Source organism: Boleophthalmus pectinirostris, unplaced genomic scaffold, assembly GCF_026225935.1.
Source record: "Boleophthalmus pectinirostris isolate CB_2022bp ecotype Guang Dong unplaced genomic scaffold, ASM2622593v1 HiC_scaffold_19, whole genome shotgun sequence".
Classification (NCBI taxonomy): domain Eukaryota; kingdom Metazoa; phylum Chordata; class Actinopteri; order Gobiiformes; family Gobiidae; genus Boleophthalmus; species Boleophthalmus pectinirostris.
This window is the reverse complement of record NW_026571140.1, coordinates 40807674-40829842: the sequence shown is the minus strand read 5'-3', so window position 1 is coordinate 40829842 and position 22169 is coordinate 40807674. Positions and strand designations below refer to the sequence as shown.

The 22169-nt window shown below is 40.5% G+C and overlaps 1 protein-coding gene across 1 annotated transcript in view; it reads left to right on the top strand.

Moving 5' to 3' along the window:
• LOC110168199 (intermembrane lipid transfer protein VPS13C) overlaps window positions 1–22169 on the top strand; it is a 183368-nt gene that overhangs the window by 12856 nt on the left and 148343 nt on the right. The window contains 10 exon segments of the mRNA XM_055154670.1: window positions 1202–1244; window positions 1378–1473; window positions 5305–5406; window positions 11122–11181; window positions 13100–13186; window positions 13646–13749; window positions 17396–17455; window positions 21263–21322; window positions 21402–21482; window positions 21565–21622. Of these exon segments, the coding sequence (XP_055010645.1) occupies window positions 1202–1244; window positions 1378–1473; window positions 5305–5406; window positions 11122–11181; window positions 13100–13186; window positions 13646–13749; window positions 17396–17455; window positions 21263–21322; window positions 21402–21482; window positions 21565–21622 (751 nt within the window).

The window sequence follows — 22169 nt, the reverse complement described above, 5'->3', positions numbered from 1 at the left end:
GTGTGATCGGGAGCCAGTGAAGGGATTTCAGGATGGGGGTGATGTGGTCAAATTTTCGCACCCTCATCAGGATCCTGGCAGCGCAGTTCTGGATGTACTGCAGTCTCTGGATGCTCCTGCCAGGTATCCCGATGAGGAGTGCGTTACAGTAGTCCAGCCTGGAGGAGATAAAGGTGTGGACGAGCTTCTCAAGGGCCACATATCTAAACACAGATGAAGCAGAGGGCTGATCGAGGCCGTAGACTGGTGCTCAATACAGTGAATAGTTTAAATATGTGCATGTTTAACACATTAGAATAAGTCATCAGTCTTTATTCATGCTGAAATCCTTAAAATCACACACTAAATATTCAATATTAGCTTTATCAAAGTAGATTTTCAAAAAACTTGCAGTGAAAACTAAATTTTTAATTGATGCAAGGTAATTTGGGCCAAGTCACCTTTAAGACTGAGGGCCAAGAAAAATTTGTCCGAGGGCCGCATTTGACCCACGGGCCGTAGTTTGGACATGCCTGTGTTAACGTAACATATGAACAGATCTTCAGCTAATTATAGCGTAAATAACAGAACATAAGTTTACCAAACTCACGATCTCCCATTAAATTCTTCATCCTCGGTGTCACTTCTGCGCGATCTCCAGAGATAAACCATAGATCCATGATGTAAACGCCGCTTCCTCTTCTGTGTCGCTGTCGTCAGACTCAGCATCAGTTCCAGTTAGAATTATTCGGGTCTTTCTGAATCCCGACAGGATGGTTTCGGTGTCACTGAAGTTCAGGCTTTGTCCATCCATCCAGTGACTTCAGGAAAGTTTCATGGTTCATCCTCCCGGTTCCCGTGAAGCTGTGTTCTCCATCCCCGCTTTCCCCCAGCCCCTCACAAGTTTCTCGCTCACTCCAAACTTTCTTTCTGCTGCTCGATTACCGTTTTTGGCTGAATATTTCACTATTTGCAGCAGGACAGCAACTTTTTATACAGGAGAAATGCGCAGTAGAGTGTGAAGTGACAGTGGTACAGGAGAAATAGTCGTACTAGATACTGACACACAAGCCTAGAGCCTCTTGTGGCTGTCAGTCTGAAAATGTTAATATATAAGTCGCACCGGAATATAAGTCACAGGAAACACCCAAACCAAGAAAAAAGTGCGACTTATAGTCCAAAAATACGGTAAATCTAATCTACTGTTAATATTTTGTTTCAGAGTGAGTTCGACGTCCCCTTCAGAGTAAAAGCCGGACAGATCAGTGAGTGGTTTTTTTTTGTATTTAAATGATAAATAATCACTACATTTTGTGTTTCTACCTCGATTCTTCAAAGCACTACAAAACGAGGAGTCATTCAAGCTTAAATATTGTGAACTTTGACTTTGATTTTCAGGTAAATTGACGCTGAAGATCCCATGGAAGAACCTGTACAGTGAGGCTGTGGTGGCGACTCTGGAGGGGCTCTATCTGCTCGTGGTTCCTGGGTCGAGTAAGACACAAGATTCTCCTCTTTAACCTAATTTATTTGACAAATTTTTTCATTTAGCTGAACTTTTAATACAGTAAATCAGAGTAAAACATAATAACCAGCTTTTTTTCAGGCTCAGTATTTATAGTGTGTAACTTTTGTTTGCACTAATGGGGGAATTAGTCTTAATTTTATGTAGTTTTAAGCCTGTGTGGTTTGTATTTGTATTTATTAAAGGGATAGTGCAGATTAAAAAACAACTTAAAAGAACTGCAAAAGAAAAAAAGGATTGCAGGATTATAGCCAAAGTTAATTTCCATCCTTAGTCCCTGCTGTTTCAAGACCAGCCTTAAAACCCACACAAGTCATAAACCATGTAACATGTAATAGTAAATACTATTGCCTATATATAAATGAACATAGTTATATGATCCTGGTGTTTTTATTTTTTGTCTGTAAACAAATTTCTATTCCTAAATCACTCTTATAACTGCTAACCTAAACATACCTGTCAGTCAGCCCCAGGGCAGCTGTGGCTTTGTAGTTGTAAAGGTCCGTTCAAACCGGAGAGTCAAGGCGTTCAGTTTACAAAGTCTATGTGGACACGTGTCGAGGGCGTCCTGTGTTTTTGAGGTGTGTCTTCAGACGTCAACGCGCTGGATCCAGGGCGTCGGCGTCAGAAGTTGAAAATGCTGAACTTTTGGCGTTGGAAGCACCGAGTCAACCAATCAGGGACGACTATCCAGAGACGTAGTGAAGTTACTTACTCGCAAGAGGGAGAAGAAAGAGAAAGACCCAGGAACCGGGGCCGGGGAGACACAAACATTAGTGGAGTATAAATATATACATGCTGCAACAACCAAGCCGATCGCCAGGACTGGACCAGGACTGGACCAGGACCGGACCAGGACCAGACCAGGACTAGACCAGGACTACACCAGGACTGGACCAGGACCGGACCAGGACTAGACCAGGACTGGACCAGGACTGAACCAGGACCGGATCAGGACTAGACCAGGACTACACCAGGACTGGACCAGGACCGGACCAGGACTAGACCAGGACTACACCAGGACCGGACCAGGACTAGACCAGGACCGGACCAGGACCGGACCAGGACCGGACCAGGACCGGACCAGGACCACCAGGACTAGACCAGGACTAGACCAGGACTAGACCAGGACTAGACCAGGACCGGACCAGGACTACACCAGGACTACACCAGGACCGGACCAGGACTAGACCAGGACTACACCAGGACCGGACCAGGACTGAACCAGGACTAGACCAGGACCGGACCAGGACTGGACCAGGACTAGACCAGGACTGAACCAGGACTAGACCAGCACTACACCAGGACCGGACCAAGACTAGACCAGGACTGGACCAGGACTGGACCAGGACTGAACCAGGACTGAACCAGTATCATTAGCGTGTCTTTAGCGGAGTAAAAACATATACACGCCGCAGCTGCAGAGCCGATCAGCCTCCTCTGATGGAGGAGATCGGCTCTATCGACCTGGTCGGCCTTCATTCCCTTGAAAAGACACGTGTTTCCAGGGCAACAGGCGCCCTGGACGTGTATCAAGTATTTTTCTCCCTTTGGTCCATGATGTCCAAGACTGACATCAGGGGCATCTAATCTCAAATGCAAAGGCTCCAACTGGAGGCGTGCAGCTCGTTCTTTGACGCTCCGGTTTGAGTGGACCTTTACTGTCAGTGCGAGGCGTGTATGAATAATACTGTTATGACACGAATGTCTGATCTGGTCTGATCTCTGAGGCTGAATAAAAGCGTGACCCTGTGTGGAGTGAATGACTAATGCACAAAACTGTAACGCACTTTTGAATGTCTGAACACTGTGTATAAGACTAATGCTTTATTATTATTATTATTATTATTATTATTATTATTATTATTATTATGTCTCACTGGTGCGATGATGCTTTGTGTGAATGTGTGTCCTGAGTTGTCCTGTTCATTTACAGCTGACAGGGGTCCCAGCAGCTGCCCCTATGGTAAGATCTGAGCAGCAGGTCTGAGGAGCCGGTCTGTGGGTGGGGGCGTCCGGTCCGGGTGCAGGTGTCTGGAGCAGAGGGTTGGATGAGGGTGTAGATCTGCTCTGTCTGTTCTCATTCTGTGGAGCTCCTGCACGATGCACTATTCTGGCTTTTTAAACAATCTTTGAACTCCTTTCACGTTGATTTTCACTTCAAGCTTAAAAACAATACATTATTTTTAAAAAAGCATTTCCTGAATCATCCTCAGTTTGATTATCACCTCATATATTTATAGCTCTGCGGCGGGAGACTGCGTAAATCAAATACTCAGACTTGCATGATTGAAACTTTGGTAGAAAACACAGGACGATAAATCTCTCTTCCTCTTTATTTAAGTAGTTTTGGTGTTTTCAAGAATCAGTATAAGATCTGGGTTTTGGTTTTTGCAGACAAACTTATGACAATGCTTTTTTCGCTTTGTCTGGAATGTGTCTCAGTATGGCATTAAACTTTTCTGTTGTCATGGAGACCGAACTAGATCATGTTGCCGGTCAGATTTAGTTTTTCTAGGTGTTTTTGAACTATAAATCCAACTGTAATAGACGCATCAAGAATCTCGGACTTTTGGTCATCGCGCAGTTCATACTGGGAAGGATTTTCCGAAAAAGTGAGCATCAAACCTCCATGTTTGTTTTCCCAGTGGGATGCGTTTATTGTCAGAGTCGATCTTTTCAAGTCTTTTGAACCATATCACTTTTGTTTCTGGTTCTGATATTGTCATATTTTAGTTTTGGGATTTGGACATCGTTAATTGTGTGGTTGTTGGATCCTAACAGCGGAAAACGGCTCGAGAAATTTGGAATCAGATGTGTGTGGCTGCAAACCTCTGTTCAAACTGTTTCTCTTCCCAACGGAATTGAAAAATAGTGAAAGGTGAAGGTGATGGGCAGGATTGATCCACAGGAAGAACCAAAAAGGAAACATTTGACTGACTAAATCATCCTGAGTTTACAGTGAACATTTTGTATGTGGAGCGACAACAAAGCGGGATGCTGTTTGTTAAGTGAGAGGAGCAGAAGACAAACAGACTGAGCTGCACTTTCTTGTTCTTGTGGTTTTACAGCAACATCACGTCTTGGTCTCTTTGCAGTGGAAGGTGTTTCTTGGTGAACAGTTGGTGCCTTTCGCTTTGGCGTTGACTTTTTAAATTCGTAACCGAGGTTGAGCGAGGGATCGGGATTTTGCTTTGTTGTCGCTCCACATACAAAATGTTCGCTACAAACTCAGGATGATTTAGTCAGTCAAAAGTTTCCTTTTTGGTTCTTCCTGTGGATCAATCCTGCCCATCACCTTCACCTTTCACTATTTTTCAATTCCGTTATGAAGAGAAACAGTTTGAACAGAGGTTTGAGTCACACACATCTGATTCACTTTTGCATTTATGGAGTTCACGAAGAAATTTCTCGAGCCGTTTTCCGCTGTTAGGATCCAACAACCACACAATTACGATGTCCGAATCCCAAAACTAAAATATGACAATATCAGAACCAGAAACAAAAGTGATATGGTTCAAAAGACTTGAAAAGATCAGCTTTGCCAACAGACACATCCCACTGGGAAAACAAACATGGAGGTTTGATGCTCACTTTTTCGGAAAATCCTTCCCAGTATGAATTGCGCAATGACCGGAATGTCCGAGATTCTTGCTGCGTGTATTGAACAAAAGCTGTTTAAAGTCATACTGTGGAACATTCCAGACAGCGCAACGATGTCTTCATAGAAACAAGCAGGTGACGGACCCTCATCGGAAAAGTCACAAAAGTTTTATGTTGTGTTTTTTTTATGTTTCTAGCGATAAAATACGATGCGGCGAAAGAGGAGAAGTACCAGCAGGAGCTCAAGCAGAGAGAGCTGCAGAGGATCGAAGACGCTCTGCAAATGGCCGCGCGAAGAGGTGAGACTTTGACCTTTGAACTCCGACCCCTCGCCGTTACACTCTTTTGAAAGGTTACGGCGTTTACAGCTTCGTCCTGGCACTTTCCGGTGAACGGTCGTCTAATAATGCTCATTAATACACAAACTGAACTGAACGGAACTGAAATAAAATGACTTTTTATGTCCTCTGTGTGTAATTAACGACAGATTGGGCGCAATTAGGAGTTTTAAAAATGCGTTATAATTTTTGGAAGAAGAAAAAATAAAAAAAAAAAAGAAGAAAAGAAAAAAAAAATTTTAAAAAAGAAGAAAAAAATAAAATAAAATGTAAAGTCCATTTAAAAAAAATATATATATATAAAATAAATTAAAATGCGTTATAATTTTTTGGAAGAAGGAAAAAGAAAAGAGAAAAAAAAAAAAAAAAAGAAGAAATAAAAATAAATAAATAAAATAAAACAAAAGATAAAGTCCATTAAAAAATAAATAAATAAAAATGCGTTATAATTTTTTGGAAAGCTTTTTTGAAATATTGTAATTTAAGGAAACATTTGCAATTTAATATCTAGTACTGTTTTATTAAATTACTTAAAGGGCCCATATATTTTCTGATCTATCTTATAATGTTGTTTCCTCATCACAAACAGACCTGGAGTTGTGTTTTGTTTCATTTACACATGTTTAATTAACGCACAAACTTTGCAGATTTAGGCTGAGTTCTTCTCTCAAGCTGAAAACGCTCTGTTCCACCTTGCAATGTCATGCGATGATGCAGGAAGTTCTCCCTTGTGTTTTTAAACTTTCAAATCCCACTTGAAACAGCGGCTAAAGGAAAACCAGACTTGTGACCAGATTTTTAGTTTAGAACTGTCACTTTTTTTGTTGTTTTTTTTTTCTCTGTTAAATTTGTGGTGTTACCTGCCGAGGGACGACAGATTTAAATGAACATTCCTGCTATAATCTGTCATATTTACACTGTAATGTTGTAGATGTTCATTAATATGCACTGTCCCTATTAATTAATTAAATATATATAAAATAAAATGAAATGAAATAAATAAAATAAAATTTAAATTAAATGAATAAAAAATAAATAAAAAAAAATAAATAATATATATTAAAATAAAATAAAAAATAAAAAAAAATATAAAATAAAATAAAATACAATAATAAAATAAAAAATAAATAAACACACCTTCATTAGAATCATTTGGATGATTTCAGCCCTGTGTTACGACCCAAAGGATCAAAACATATTTAGAAAGACATGGAAAACAAAGTTAAGGATTAAAGATATTTATTTAATTTCTTACTTTGTATTTTTGAGTCTGGAAACAAAACCCTCAACCCGTGCCCCCGAAAAAACAAAGAAAAACAAAAGGTCCCCAAACGTAGCACCCCCACCCGGAGTCACTGAATAAATTGATAGTGCACAGGGTTCCCACGGTCATGGAAATCCTGGAAAAGTCATTTTAGTATCTCTTTTACGCAATTCCAGCATTCTGTTAAGTTCTAATTAGGCTGTTATGATTATTTTTCGAACGTCTGCGCCTTTTGTTTAAAAGAGACGACAGTAAATGCACTGACAGGATTTTCAATGTTAAAAAACTATAATCCCAAACCATAAATTGAGTGGAAAGAGTTAAGATTTCATATTTAGCCCTAAAAGTCTGATCAATTCTACACATGTAGGTGCCGTAAAGTTAAGCAAAATTCACTTTAGGTCATGAAAAAATCATGGAAAAGTTTTGAAATTTTGTCAGTGAAAGAGTGTAGCAAAAAAATTAATAAAAAATCCAGCGAGGTGTAAACGCTCTGGACCTGCGAGCCACAGCTGCGGAGGAGGAGAGACAAAAAAAAAGAACCTTAAACCTCTACAAAAAATATAAGAAAAACAAAACTGTGACAAAAGGAGAAATTTGTCAACTGGGCAAAAGTTTAATCATAATTTGTCCAGTTGACAAATCCAATTTCTTGTTTTGTCATGGATCCTACCCGGACGGCAGAGGGATTTTACACACATCTTGGGAAAAACAAAACTAAGCAAAATACTACAACAACAAAAAAACAAAAAAAAGAAAGAAAAGGTGCCCAAACGTAACACCCTGGAGCTGCCGATCTCTACTGAACAAAAGGTAAAAGCAGCTATTAATGTGAAAACTACCACTCCATGACATCACAAGGTGGAGCAGAGCCTTTTGTTTGAGCTTTGGAGATGTAGACAAATCTGTGTATCATTCGTTAATTCGTTTTTCAATATAAAACCAAAAATAAGAAAATGAAAAAACAAGTATTTTCTTCATTATTTGTCTCCAAAACAAAAAAAACAAAAAACAGATAATGATTTGTTTTTTCAGTTTTTGATTTTGTGTTTAAATGAAAAATGGAAAAAACGGATAAAGGACGTTTCCTGTTTATGTGACTTCTGTGACTGCGATGCTGGACTTTTGCACCGCATACGGACTGAACCAGGATCCAGGTCCAGAAAGGGACTGAGACTAGACCGGGACCAGAGCGGGACCAGAGCGGGACCAGAGCGGGACCAGAGCGGGACCAGAGCGGGACCAGAGTGGACTCCGAGCTTTGACTCTGAGCCTCCGCTTCGAGCTCCAGTCCCTACCGTGGGCTCTGAGCCTCCGGTCTCAGTCCCGCTCTGGTCCGGTCTGGTCTCGGTCTGGTCTTGATCTGGCCCCGGTCTGGTCTCAGTCTCAGTCTGGTCCCAGTCTCGTCCCAGTCTGGTCCCAGTCTGGTCTCGGTCTGGCCCCGGTCTGGTCTCAGTCTTGGTCTAGTCTCGGTCTGGTGCCAGTCTGATCCCCGGTCTGGTCTCAGTCTCGGTCTGGTCCCCGGTCTGGTCTCAGTCTCGGTCTGGTCCCAGTCTGGTCCTGGTCTGGTCCCGGTCTGGTCCTGGTTTGGTCTCGGTCTGGTCCCCGGTCTGGTCTCAGTCTTCGGTCTGGTCCCAGTCTGGTCCTGGTCTGGTCCCGGTCTGGTCCTGGTTTGGTCTCGGTCTGATCCCGGTCTGGTCTCAGTCTCTGTCTGGTCTCTGTCTGGTCCCAGTCTGGTCTCGGTCTGGTTTTGATCTGGCCCCGGTCTGGTCTCAGTCTCAGTCTGGTCCCAGTCTCGTCCCAGTCTGGTCCCAGTCTGGTCTCGGTCTGGCCCCGGTCTGGTCTCAGTCTCGGTCTGGCCCCGGTCTGGTCTCAGTCTCGGTCTAGTCTCGGTCTGGTGCCAGTCTGATCCGTCTGGTCTCAGTCTCTGGTCTGGTCTCAGTCTCAGTCTGGTCCCGGTCTGGTCTCAGTCTCGTCTAGTCTCGGTCTGGTGGGTCTGGTCCCGGTCTGGTCTCAGTCTCTGGTCTCTGGTCCCAGTCTGGTCTGGTCCCAGTCTGGTCCTGGTCGGTCCGTCTGGTCCTGGTTGGTCTCGTTCTGGTCCCCGGTCTGGTCTCAGTCTCGGTCTGGTCCCAGTCTGGTCCTGGTCTGGTCCCGGTCTGGTCCTGGTTTGGTCTCGGTCTGATCCCGGTCTGGTCTCAGTCTCTGTCTGGTCTCTGTCTGGTCCCGGTCTGGTCCCGGTCTGGTCCCGGTCTGGTCTCAGTCTCGGTCTGGTCTTGGTCTGATCCCGGTCTGGTCTCAGTCTCGGTCTGGTCCTGGTCTGGTCCTGGTCTGGTCTCGGTCTGGTCTCGGTCTGATCCCGGTCTGGTCTCAGTCTCGGTCTGGTCCTGGTCTGGTCTCGGTCTGGTCCCGGTCTGGTCCTGGTTTGGTCTCGGTCTGATCCCGGTCTGGTCTCAGTCTCGGTCTGGTCCTGGTCTGGTCTCGGTCTGGTCTTGGTCTGATCCCGGTCTGGTCTCAGTCTCGGTCTGGTCCTGGTCTGGTCTCGGTCTGGTTCCGGTCTGGTCCTGGTTTGGTCTCGGTCTGATCCCGGTCTGGTCTCAGTTTCTGTCTGGTCCCGGTCTGGTCCCGGTCTGGTCTCGGTCTTGTTCCGGTCTGGTCCCGGTCTCAGTCTCGGTCTGGTCCCGGTCTGGTCCCGTCTCGTCTCGGTCTGTCCCGGTCTGGTCCCGGTCTCAGTCTCGGTCTGGTCCCGGTCTGGTCCCGGTCTCAGTCTCGGTCTTGTTCCGGTCTGGTCCCGTCCGTATGCGGTGCAAAAGTTCGGCATCGCAGTCACAGACGTCACGTAAACGGGAAACGGTCGTCATCTCTTTTTTCCATTCTTCATTTAAACACAAAATCAAAAACTGAAAAAACAAATCATTATGTTTTTTTTCATTTTGGTTTTGGAGACAAATAATGAAGAAACTGTTGTCTTTTCAAACAGAACAAAACACAACTCCAGGTTTGTTTTTGACGAGGTAACATTATTCTAACACGACTTAAAGCTCACGAGAGTCAGTTTTGTGTAATATTTGCCCTTTAATATGTCATGACTATTGAGGTATTAAAGCTTTTAGAGCAATTTATTCTGTCTATGCAACACTAACTCTGCATCTTTGACCTCTACAAACATGTTCTGAAATAGGATTGCTCTTTGAATGGGCAATTAACAAAGGCTGCAATTTCTGAAGTACCATCATTTCCTCCACAAATGCTCCGTTTAATTCTGTATAAAAGCTGATAACTCTGTAGTTTAGATCTGTGCAAATGTTCTGAAATGTGATTCTTGTATTAGTTTGTCAGGTCAGATGTCAGCTTTTTGTCATTTCTTTCTAAAAATATGAACTTTGAGCAGAATCTTATTATTAAAACATTATACTTGTCTGAAAAAAAAAGAAAAATATATGGAATTCTTAAATTACTTTACTAGTTTAATATAGCTGTCTTCTCTCAAATGTTTTTAATTTTCAATATGTCTCTTTGTAGATGTCATTGCTTAGTCTATAATGTTCCTCAGTATGGCTTTAAACTTATGTATCTCCATGGCAACGGGCGGGTGATGCCACACAGGGCTGTTTATTTCTTTTGCGTAATGTGTACACATATTATGCCAGAGCGGTCAGTTTAATGCCATGCTGTGGAACATTACGGACAAAACACAAACATCTTCATGGAGACAAGAGGACCGTGTGAGCAGAAAAGTTACGCAGTGCAACTTTAACGCTCCTATGCATTTTGATTTGAAAAAAAATTAAATTATAAAATACAAAAAAATTTTTAAATAAAATAAATAATAAAATAAATAATACAATAAAATGAAAAATAATAAAATAAAAATGAAATAAAATAAAATAAAATAAAATGAAAAAAACTAGAAATAAATAAAATAACAATAAAATGAAAAAATAAACTAGAAATAAAATAAAATAATATAAAATGAGATCAAATTAAATAAAATATGAAAATGGAATGAAATAAAAATAAAATATAAAAATGAAATAAAATAAAAAATATATATATATAAAATAAATAAATACAATTAAAATTTAATAGAATATGAAATGAAAATAAAAATAAAATAAAATAAAAAATAAATAAAACAAAAATAAAATATGAAAATAAAATAAAATTAAAATAAATAAATACAATAAAATAAATACATACAATTAAAATTAAATAAAATATGAAATGAAATGGAAATGAAAATGAAATCATAATTTGATGCAAGTTCTAATAGAGGGACATCAACACATTGTGCATTAAAATACAGTTATGAAATGCTCTCTTTCTATCAGTTAACAGGAGTGTAACTTGGTGTGTTAAATGTTAAATTTGCTTTGTTTACGTTCTCTTGTTGTTCATGCTGCGTTTGGTGTCAGCCTCTCAAACCGGAGACATGCTGTTTAATCTGGAGACTGTGGTTTACAAGGATCCTCACGGTAACGCTGGAACGGACTGAGAATATTTACAAACGGCTTCATACTACAGATATAACAGAGGCAGCAGGGTTATTCTGTTAGACTGACAGTAGGGCTGGGCATTTACTCAAATTAACAACATTAATTTGTGCTTTTATAATCAAGATTTTGTTCAAGGGTTGAAAAATCGTCTCCCCTCTTGTTATTTTCGTCTTAAAATGTTCTTATTAACTCGCTCTACGTGATCCATTGATAGTAATATTTTAATTTGAGTTGATGCCTGGCAGTAGTATTAGTAGTATTAGTAGTATTAGTTTATTTAAGCATGCTGTGTGTTCCCCCCCCGTCTGGAAAACCCTGAGAACAATGTGTATTTTATATTATACTTATATTTTACTATTAATTTTTGCACTATCTGTTTTTTCTTTTTTGTTTTGTTTGAAATACTGTACACTTTTAACAGTCAGGTTAATCCATGTGTCGTTCGTTCATTCGTTTTTCAAAATAAAACCAAAAATAATAAGAAAAAAAACAACAACAATTTTCTTCATTGTTTGTAACCAAAACCAAAATGGAAAAAAAAAAAAAAAACAGATAATGATTTGTTTTTTCAGTTTTTGATTTTGTGTTTAAATGAATAATCGAAAAAACGGATAAGGGACGTTTCCCGTTTACGTGAATTAAACTGAGATGACTGAAACAGGACTGAAACAAGAATAAAACAGGACTGAAACAAGAATAAAACAGGACTAAAACAGGAATAAAACAGGACTAAAATAGGTCTACACCAGGACTAAAACAGGGCTAAAACAAGACTAAAACAGGACTAAAACAGGACTAAAACAGGGCTAAAACAAGACTAAAAACAGGACTAAAACAAAACAGGACTAAAACAGGACTAAAACAGGTCTAAACCAGGACTAAACCAGGAGTGTCAGGATGGGCCTAAAGTTGCCCACATAAACCTTTGGGTGATCAGGACTCAGACCGGGGCCAGACCGGGGCCAGAGCGGGAACTGAGACCGGGACTGAGACCGGGACTGAGACCGGGACTGAGACCGGGACTGAGACCGGGACTGAGACCGGGACTGAGACGGGAACTGAGACGGGAACTGAAACCGGGACCAGACCGGACCAGACCGGGACAAAATCAGGACTGAGACTAGGACTGAGACGGGAACTGAGACCCGGACCAGACCGGAATTGAGACAAGGACTGAGACTGGTTTTTAGTCCTGGTTCAGTCCTGGTTTAGTCCTGGTTCAGTCTGTTTTTTTTTTCATTTATTCATTTAAACACAAAATCAAAAACTGAATAAACAAATCGTTATCCGTTTTTTCATTTTGGTTTTGGAGACAAATAATGAAGAAAATAATTGTTTCTTCGCTTTTTTATATTTGGTTTTATTTTGAAAAACGAATGAACGAATGACACATGGATTCAGATTAATTGAATTTATTAACTGCAGCGATCAAATTTACAGCTGTGACGTATTTGTTAGAAGACATAAGTTTAAGACTTGGTTCCATTATTTAAAAAAAAAAAAAAAAAACTAAAACTAAAACTCAAAAATCGTGTCTTCAAGGCTAAATTCCAGTTCTGTTCTTCCACAAAAGTTACAAACACTGTTGGAAGTCCTTGATTTTGCAGAATTAAACGCGCTGTACCTGATTTTTACTTTCTCAAAATGTGAAAAACAAAACTAGTTTGATTAAAACACATTCTGAGCATCCAATTTATTCACTGTGATGAGTTTATATGCACATTTAAGAGAGCTTTTTTGTAAAAATTTGCTCAGATACATGAAAAAAAAATCTGCTATAGTAGTTTTTAGGATTCCCTTTTCCTCCTCTGTTCCTTTGCATGCTTCAGTGTGTGTGTGTCTCTCTGCTTTAATACTTGTTTCTAACTCGCTCACTTTCTCTTTAACGCTGCCAAAGTCTCAAAAGGACACAAAAAACTCAAAAAGCATAAAAAGAGTTTGAAGAAACTCACAAAAAGACGCGACCACAGCAAAGGTAAGTCTCGTTCGTAAGTGTAAACCTGACGCACTCCACTTGAGACAAAAAAAAAAAAAAAAAAAACTGGCACAACTTTCAACGTCTTCTCTGACAATGTAACTCTTGTTTATTTATAAGATTTTTTTCACATTAGTCTCCGAAAGTGGTTCCAATGTTCAGCCACAAAGACGTGATTGTGTCTGTGATGAGTTTAGAAGAACTTTGAAAAGACTAAAAGAATCTCAAACAAACAATTATAAGAATCATAAGTTTGGAGATTTATGTGAAATAACAGTAATAATAACACTTTTATTCTCTATTCTTCTAACTCCGCGTGAGTCGTGTTCTGTAGAAATAAAGAACATTGGATTGGAAAAAAAACAGCGAGTCTCCCATCTCCCATCATTCCGTCTGTTTTCAGGGTCAGATCTTGATTTATTTCCGTCATATAAAATAAAAAAATAATGCGTGTTATTCCAGAGAAAGCCCCGGAGGAGAAGAAGGACACGTTTGTGGAGAAAATGGCCACTCAGGTGATCAAGAACCTGCAGGTGAAGATCAGCAGCATCCACCTGCGATACGAGGACGACGTAAGCAACGATACAACAATACAGCCTTTTACCACTAGAGGGCGACTGGCACTGCACCATACAGGCCACTAGAGGGGGTCAGAGCAAGCCCCGGGGTCTAAATATGGCCACAAATTCAAATCAATGGGCCGAGCTCAATGGCGCGTGTCTCCAGATTAGCCTTGCCCGGGTTGGTACGTCTGGTGGCTCCCTGCCCTCTGAGCATGTGCAGTAGAGTTCTTTTCTCCCGCGAGCACACGCCAATGCACACGAGCGAGGAGCCCAGGCAACACTCACTTTGACTAATCAGAGCGAGAAGGCGCTGAGCAGAGCCGGAGCTAACGATTATAAAGTGTTTTATAAACAGTGTTGGGAAGGTTACTTTTAAAATGTAATCCCCTACAGATTACAGATTACACACCCCAAAATGTAATTTGTAACGTAATCCATTAAATTACTTAAAGTGAGTAACGTAATCTGATTATTTTGGATTACTTGATATTGTCATGTTTTTTTAAACGACATGAATGTAGCAACCACATTCTGAAAATTCTTGTTTGTTGTCTTCAAATTGTCTGAGCCCAAGTCTCCATGAATAAGCAACTGTTTGCTGTAGAGAAACAAAGACCACGAGATCTTAATATAAGAGGTTTTGTCTGTTAAAAGACAATAACAAGATCAGTCTTTCCTTCACCAGATTAAAAAATATTATTGATAGAGAAATTATATGAGATCACCTTAAATTATGTCAACCTACTGTTAGGTGTCATGTTGTTTAGACCTGGTTTAGTCCTGGTTTAGTCCTGATTTTTAGACCTGGTCTAGACCAGGTCTTTAGTTCTGGTTTAGTCGTGGTTTAGTCCTAGTTTAAACCTGGTTTAGTCCTGCTTTAGTCCTGCTTTAGTCCTGGTTTAGTCCTGGTTTAGTCCTGGTTTAGTTCTGGTTTAGAGGCGCACAGGAGGAAGTGCGGTTTACGCGAGAAAACACGGTCCACACGCGGCGCACGAGACGGCGGCGTCCACGCAGTAACTACGGAAGGAGACGTGGTCCGCGGGTTCTCAGGTTGATGACGATGATGAAGGTGTTTGTTTGTGTTTGTGTGTGTTTGTGTTTGTGTGTGTTTGTGTTGTGTGTTTGTGTTTGTGTGTGTTGTGTTGTGTGTGTTGTGTATATGACAGTAGTGCAGATATTATGAGTCTATGCAGGTTGTTTTCACCAGTGCCAGTTGCTCCGGTTTCACATTTAAGTTGTAGGCGATTTTATTATTTGTTTTTATATATATATATATATATCTCACATCGGGAGAAGAATTTCCAAGACACAAATGCGTTTTTACCAATGCACTGCTGCTTCCACTGTGTGACTGACACCGCCAACTTTAACATGACGTTTACATCGCTCTTATTGCGCGCGTTCTGTTTGGGCTTCAGGCAATGAGTGAAATTACCGAAATAAAAAAAATAAATAAATGGGATGTAGCACAAAATGTGAAAACAGGAAAATACCGCCTTGTAATCCACTTATTTCAGCAAAGTAACTGTAATCCAATTACCACTCATTGAAACAGTAACTGTAACGGAATACAGTTACTCATAATTTGTACTCTGATTACGTAACGGCGGTACATGTAATCCGTTACTCCCCAACACTGTTTATAAGACAACTGAAGGATTTTGAGCTGAGAAAAAGTTTATGATCTTAAAATAGGAAAACATTGCCACAGAATCTGACATTTTTGAAAACTGTAGGTGTTCTATCAGCTGAACACGAGCAGTTTGCGATTACAAGGTCAAGTTAAAAGTTTTCTGTCAATTCTTCATACAAAGATCATATGAAGAACCGAAATTGTGTTTCTCACTGTCTAATGCATAAAAAAGTAAATACTAAATGGTAAATAATTCAAAAATGCAAAAGGCATATAGTGCAAGGCACACTTGTGGGGTAAGCGGGGGTTCTTTGTGGAGTTCTGTTCTTGGGGAGATGCAGATTCTTTCTTCCTGGCTGCTGGTGGGTAGAGAGGGGACAGAGTTCAGCATCCTAACAGCCTGGGGGATGACACTGTTCTGGAGTCTGGTGGTGTGGGAACGGAGGCTCCTGTGGGTGGGCGTACGTGCGGGTGCGGGTGGCGTACGTGCGGGTGAGACGGGTGGCGTACGTGCGGGTGAGGCGGGTGGCGTACGTGCGGGTGAGGCGGGTGGCGTATGTGCGGGTGAGGCGGGTGGCGTACGTGCGGGTGAGACGTGTGGTGACATGGCTCTGGTGTTGTTTGTCAGTGCAGCTTCAGCTGGCGTACGTGCGGGTGGCGTACGTGCGGGTGAGGCGGGTGGCGTACGTGCGGGTGAGGCGGGTGGCGTACGTGCGGGTGAGGCGGGTGGCGTACGTGCGGGTGAGGCGGGTGGCGTACGCGGGTGAGGCGGCGGCGGATGAGGCGGGTGGCGTACGTGCGGGTGAGGCGGGTGGTGACATGGCTCTGGTGTTGTTGTCAGTGCAGCTTCAGCTCCACACAGTGATGCAGCTGGAAAGGATCAGGGGTCAGACCAGGGTTGTCAGGTTGGAAAAACCAAACCCAATTGAAAGAAAAACACCCAAAACTAGGCAAGGCAAGTTTATTTGTACAGCACAATTCGTACACAAAGTAATTCAAAGTGCTTTACAGAATAAGAAATACATTAAAATCATAATAAAAACAAATCAAAACATAAATAATCATGAAGATTAAAATTAAAAAAGAGAGACATAAATTGGAGAGAAGAGTGCGGAATGAAAACCTTTCAGTTATTTGCACAGTTAAACAGAAATGTTTTGAGTCTGGATTTAAACAGCGTCACAGAAGAGTCTGTCTCACATGTTCAGACTGTTCCAGGTTTTAGCTGCATGAACCTGAAACTCTGACTCCCCTTGTTTAGTCGTGACTCTGGGCACCAGCAGGAGGCCGGTCCCTGAGCTCCTCAGAGTGTGAGATGTTCATATGACACTAACATGTCACAGATGGACTTTGGTGCTCGGTCATGGAGACACTTGTACAAGCAGAGCTGCTTTAAAGTCTCTGAGCCACAGGAGCCAGTGCAGAGACCTGAGACCAGGACTTATGTGCTCGTACTTCCTAGTTCGAGTCAGGACCCGAGCTGCAGCGTTCTGGATGTTCTGGATGTTCTGGATGTTCTGGATGTTCTGGATGTTCTGCAGCGTCTCACAGCTCGTTTGGAGAGACCAGTGAGCAGAACATTACAGTATCTAATCTGCTGGAGACAAACACATGGATAAGTTTCTCCAAGTCTGATTTAGACAGTAAACCTTTGATTTTTGCTATGTTTTTTAGATGGTAAAAAACTAACAGGACATATGACATGCTGGTATTTTTCACTTTGTAGAAGTAGTGTTCGACAGAAAACACTTCATTAGGAAATGCTGAAAAAAATAAACTGCAAATCTTCCAAGACTGTGTCAGACATTTAGTTTTACAGGCCACTTGGGGAACGGCCATATGCCAATAATGTAATGACAAAGATTCTCTACAATTAGCACAAGATCATTCAGATTTAGTTTTTCGCACAGACCTAAAAGCCCCAGAGGTGAGTGGGGATGAAGAAAAGAGAAATGAGACGCGGCCCAAATGAACTGACTGATTGTTTTTCATCTGTTCACTTCTTTTCCTTTGTGATTCCAGGTGTCAGACCCACAGCGCCCCCTGTCTATGGGAGTCACTCTGTCAGAGCTGAGCCTGCAGGTGAGTCACAGAACACTGTCCACAAAAGAGGATCTGTTTCTCCTTTTATGAGCTCCTTTACAAAACCAAAATTCCAGAAAGCTACGCAACTTTTCAGATAGACGGTCTGCTGCTTCATTGTCTCGATGGAGATGCTTCTGCTTTGCCTAGAATGTTCCACAGTATAGCATTAAACTTAGCTGCTTTACGTTAGGTGTTTTTTTTTTTGCTGGAAAATACCTTTAAAACATGCATTCTCATTGTCAGCGTCGTCGCCTCTCCGCAGACCTGACGTGTAACTTGGCCTAGTAGTGTCACTTCTTGCTTCATTGGAAATCAATATGTTTAAAGTCGTGCTGTAGGAAATTCCAGACAAAACGAGGAAAATTACACATTGCATCTTTAAACAGGAACAGTTAGAAGCCTGAAAAACATAAAACATTATCCATTTATTGGTGCACAAAGTTAAACATCAGATTGACATATTTACAATGAAAATAGGCATCAAATTTTACTTATTTTTCTGACTATAAGTCGCACTTTTTGTGAGAAATTTATTTTATGAAATCAAAGACCAGGAGCCGACATTTCCTGTTGAAAGTCAAGTTCTAGTAACAAAATCCAAATCACTAAATCCATTCAATTCTTCATCCTCGGTGTCACTTCTGAGCAACTCCTCAACCTCCGGAGGTAAACAGAGCGACGCTTCCTCTTCTGTGTCGCTGTCGTCAGACTCAGCATCAGTTCCAGTTAGAATTATTCGGTCTTTCTGAATCCCGACAGGATGGTTTCGGTGTCACTGAAGTCCAGACTTTGTCCATCCGTCCAGTGACTTCAGGAAAGTTTCATGGTTCATCCTCCCGGTGTCACAAGTTTCTCTCTCACTCCAAACTTTTTTTCTGCTGCTCGATTATCGTTTTCAGCTGCAGATTTCTTGACTTGTAGTTTGTAATCTACAACATCTGATTTTGTTTTTCGGGCATTTGCGTTCAGTCTTGTCAGTCGTCTTTATAAGTTTAAAGTTTCAATGTTAAATTGTTCATTGGTGCAGAAGTAATGGTGCGATCGACTGACATGACACAGACAGGACAGAGGCTCTTTCTGCAGGAGACATGCGCAGTAGAGCCAAGTGACAGTGGTGCAGGAGGAACAGGAGCAGCAGATACTCACACACAAGACTAGAGCCTCTCCACACTTCACTGTCAATATTTTAATATATAAGTCACACTGGAGTATAAGTCACAGGAAACACACAAACCATGAAAAAAGTCTGACTTATAGTCCAAAAAATACAGTATATTATGTTTTAATAGACGTATAATTCAGAAATCCCTTGGCGAGATACTCAGAAGGAGGTGGAGAGCTACTGGTTTCTCCAAAGCTACAGGTTGGACATCAGTGGTTTAATTTAATAAAAGTAAAGAGTAAAAGGGTGATGATAAAGTACAACTCTTGCAAAACAAATTATAGTATTTTGGTCAAAGTTCCTCAAAATGATGCTTGCAGAAAGGAACTGAAACACACGCTGCTGTTGTTTAACCATGAAAAACAAAAATTTTAAATAAGCCATCTTAAGAAAGGGGATAGAAGGGATATTTTTTAATACTGTGAAGGTTGATACTCAGATTTAATGGCAATAAATCTTCAAAAACAATGTAAGAGGCTTGGGAAACACATAAAAACACTGTATCAGCAGCAAAACTTTAGGGGGCAGGAGTGCAACTTGGATGTGTAGAGATTGTGCAAAATTGCCTTTTCGGTAATTTTCAGTTTAGGGACAGGTTTCAAATGCAAAGTTGAAAAAGCTGAGGCACTCAAAAAGTACAAAATAATTAAAAGCCTTTAATACCGCATGGCAGATAAAGTTAAAATCACGAACACTGTATTAGTTTAAAATAGTTTTATTAAAGAGATAACGCAAAACTATTTTAACAGCGTTCATTTTTTTGTCGCAAATTAGTTTTTTCGTAAGATGTGGTCACTGCTAGTAATGTTAGAAAACCTACAGGATCTGGCTGTAAACAAGAAGCAAAACAATTTGTGTGCCCTGATGTTGTTCATACGAGGAAAATACTAAATAAAGTCCGCTCCAAAACACACGGCGAATCTGCGCTGACCTTCGATAAAGACTGTGACAGAGACAGAAGTTTTGCAGCCTTTCGTTTCCTCCTGTTCTCACTGCTCCGAGCTGTTGTTATCTCCATAAACTCACGGAGGAGTTTGTATCGCAGCAGAACTCACATCTGCCTCACTGTTTCATAAATATTTCATGCCGCTGGACTTCGCGTTCGCTCTGCCGCCACATGTAAACAAACAGCGCCGTGTGATGACGTCGCTCTTAGTGCGGCAGCGTTGGAACAAACACGAACCCAAACACAGATGCAATAAAAAAAACAAAAAACAAAACATTGATAAGAGTATTAAATGATTATTCAATGGCCAAAAATGTGCGATCAGTTTGTGATTAATCGTGAGTTAACTATGACATTCATGTGATTAATCGAGATTAAATATTTTAATCGACTGACACTGAGCACTAGTTTAAAATGTTCTGCTCTTACCCGTTAATAAGGCAAGGCAAGTTTATTTGTACAGCACAATTCGTACACAAAGTAATTCAAAGTGCTTTACAGAATAAGAAATACATTAAAATCATAATAAAAACAAATCAAAACATAAATAATCATGAAGATTAAAATTAAAAAAGAGAGACATAAATTGGAGAGAAGAGTGCAGAATGAAAACCTTTCAGTTATTTGCACAGTTAAACAGAAATGTTTTGAGTCTGGATTTAAACAGCGTCACAGAAGAGTCTGTCTCACATGTTCAGACTGTTCCAGGTTTTAGCTGCATGAACCTGAAACTCTGACTCCCCTTGTTTAGTCGTGACTCTGGGCACCAGCAGGAGGCCGGTCCCTGAGCTCCTCAGAGTGTGAGATGTTCATATGACACTAACATGTCACAGATGGACTTTGGTGCTCGGTCATGGAGACACTTGTACAAACAGAGCTGCTTTAAAGTCTCTGAGCCACAGGAGCCAGTGCAGAGACCTGAGACCAGGACTTATGTGCTCGTACTTCCTAGTTCGAGTCACGATTCTCACGCGTTCTGGATGTTCTGGATGTTCTGGATGTTCTGCAGCGTCTCACAGCTCGTTTGGAGAAACCAGTGAGCAGAACATTACAGTATCTAACCTACTGGAGACAAACGCATGGATAAGTTTCTCCAAGTCTGATTTAGACAGTAAACCTTTGATTTTTGCTATGTTTTTTAGATGGTAAAAGGCTGCATATGTTATTGATTTGATGTGACTGTTAAAGTTCAAGTCTGAGTCCATTATTACCCTGAGATTTCTTGCCTGATTTGAAGGTTTTAGAGAGAGAGACTGGAGGTGATGCTGACACTGTCCCTTTGTTTCTGTGGACCAAAGACTATGACTTCTGTCTTGTCTTAATAAACTGTACGATAACATCAGATTTATACAGATGCGTAATCACACGTCAATTAACTGTATTTTTATATCAAAATAACCAAAACATTCAGATAGAGCACACAAAATATTATAATTTATATATATATTTAACAAAAAAAGCTCGTGTCTCTTCAGGGGGGTAACTAATGTAAAAAAAAAAACATTTCACTATTGCTCCTTGTCAATTTTCTTTCTTACTATGTTGCCGTCTTTATTTTTTGTCAATATAATTCTCACTCAAAAAAAATAAAATAAAATAGAACAAAATATCAAATAAAATTACTGTGTTAGAAAAGAAAAATACACAAGTTGGTTATTTAGATTGTGAATATTTGTGTTTCTTTTCATGTTTTCAGACGACAGATGAAAACTGGAAAGCTTGTATCCTGAACGAAGCTGCCAAAATCATCTACAAGGTAACTCTTCTCTGTTCTGTTCTGCAAAATAACTTAATTTTCTTATTTTTAAACCACAAAACCTCTTATTTTCCTGTAGCTGGGCAGCCTGGAGTGCCTCTGCGCCTACTGGAACGTTCCCAGTCACATGTTTTACAAAAGCTCTTGGGAGAACATCATTGTGAGTTATTTTATTTGTTTATCAAAAAAGAAAAAAAACACACATCTTTCCAACTGTTTCCAATCTTCATTGAAACTCTTAGGATCAGTTGAAGTCCGGGATCAGCACCAAAACAAAGGAGCAGACGCACTACCAGTACAGTAAGTCTGAAGAATTTTGTTTGAGTATTTTCATTCAAATTCAAAATAAATAAAAAAATAAAAAAGGACAGGATGAGAGTCGAATTTCACGAAGAGACGAGCCGAGATTGGGTCCACGAAATGAGACAAGACGACATCATTTCTAATACTTAAATTTCATGATTCAGTTTCCAATTTTGCTCCTCACTTTTTTAAATTTATTTGATTTTATATTTCTGTTTCCATTCTAGTACAACGTTTTGGGACTGTTAAAGAGATGTAACTCACCAGAACTTAACGCTTTTTTGTCCTATCCAAATGTAAACACTTGTTAAAGAATCTCACGGGATAGTTTTTCTTTTGTGTTTCAAGATCTTGTTGGCAATTTTGTCTCACGAGATTTTGTCCCATCTCTATTAAAAAATACTTGAATGGTCACAGTTAGCAAATGGCAAAAGCTGCAGTTTTTTAAGTTCCATAATTTCTTCCACAAACAACAAAATCTCCTGTTTTATTCTGCATAAAAACGCTGTAGTTTCGATCTGTACAAACATGTTCTGAAATGCGA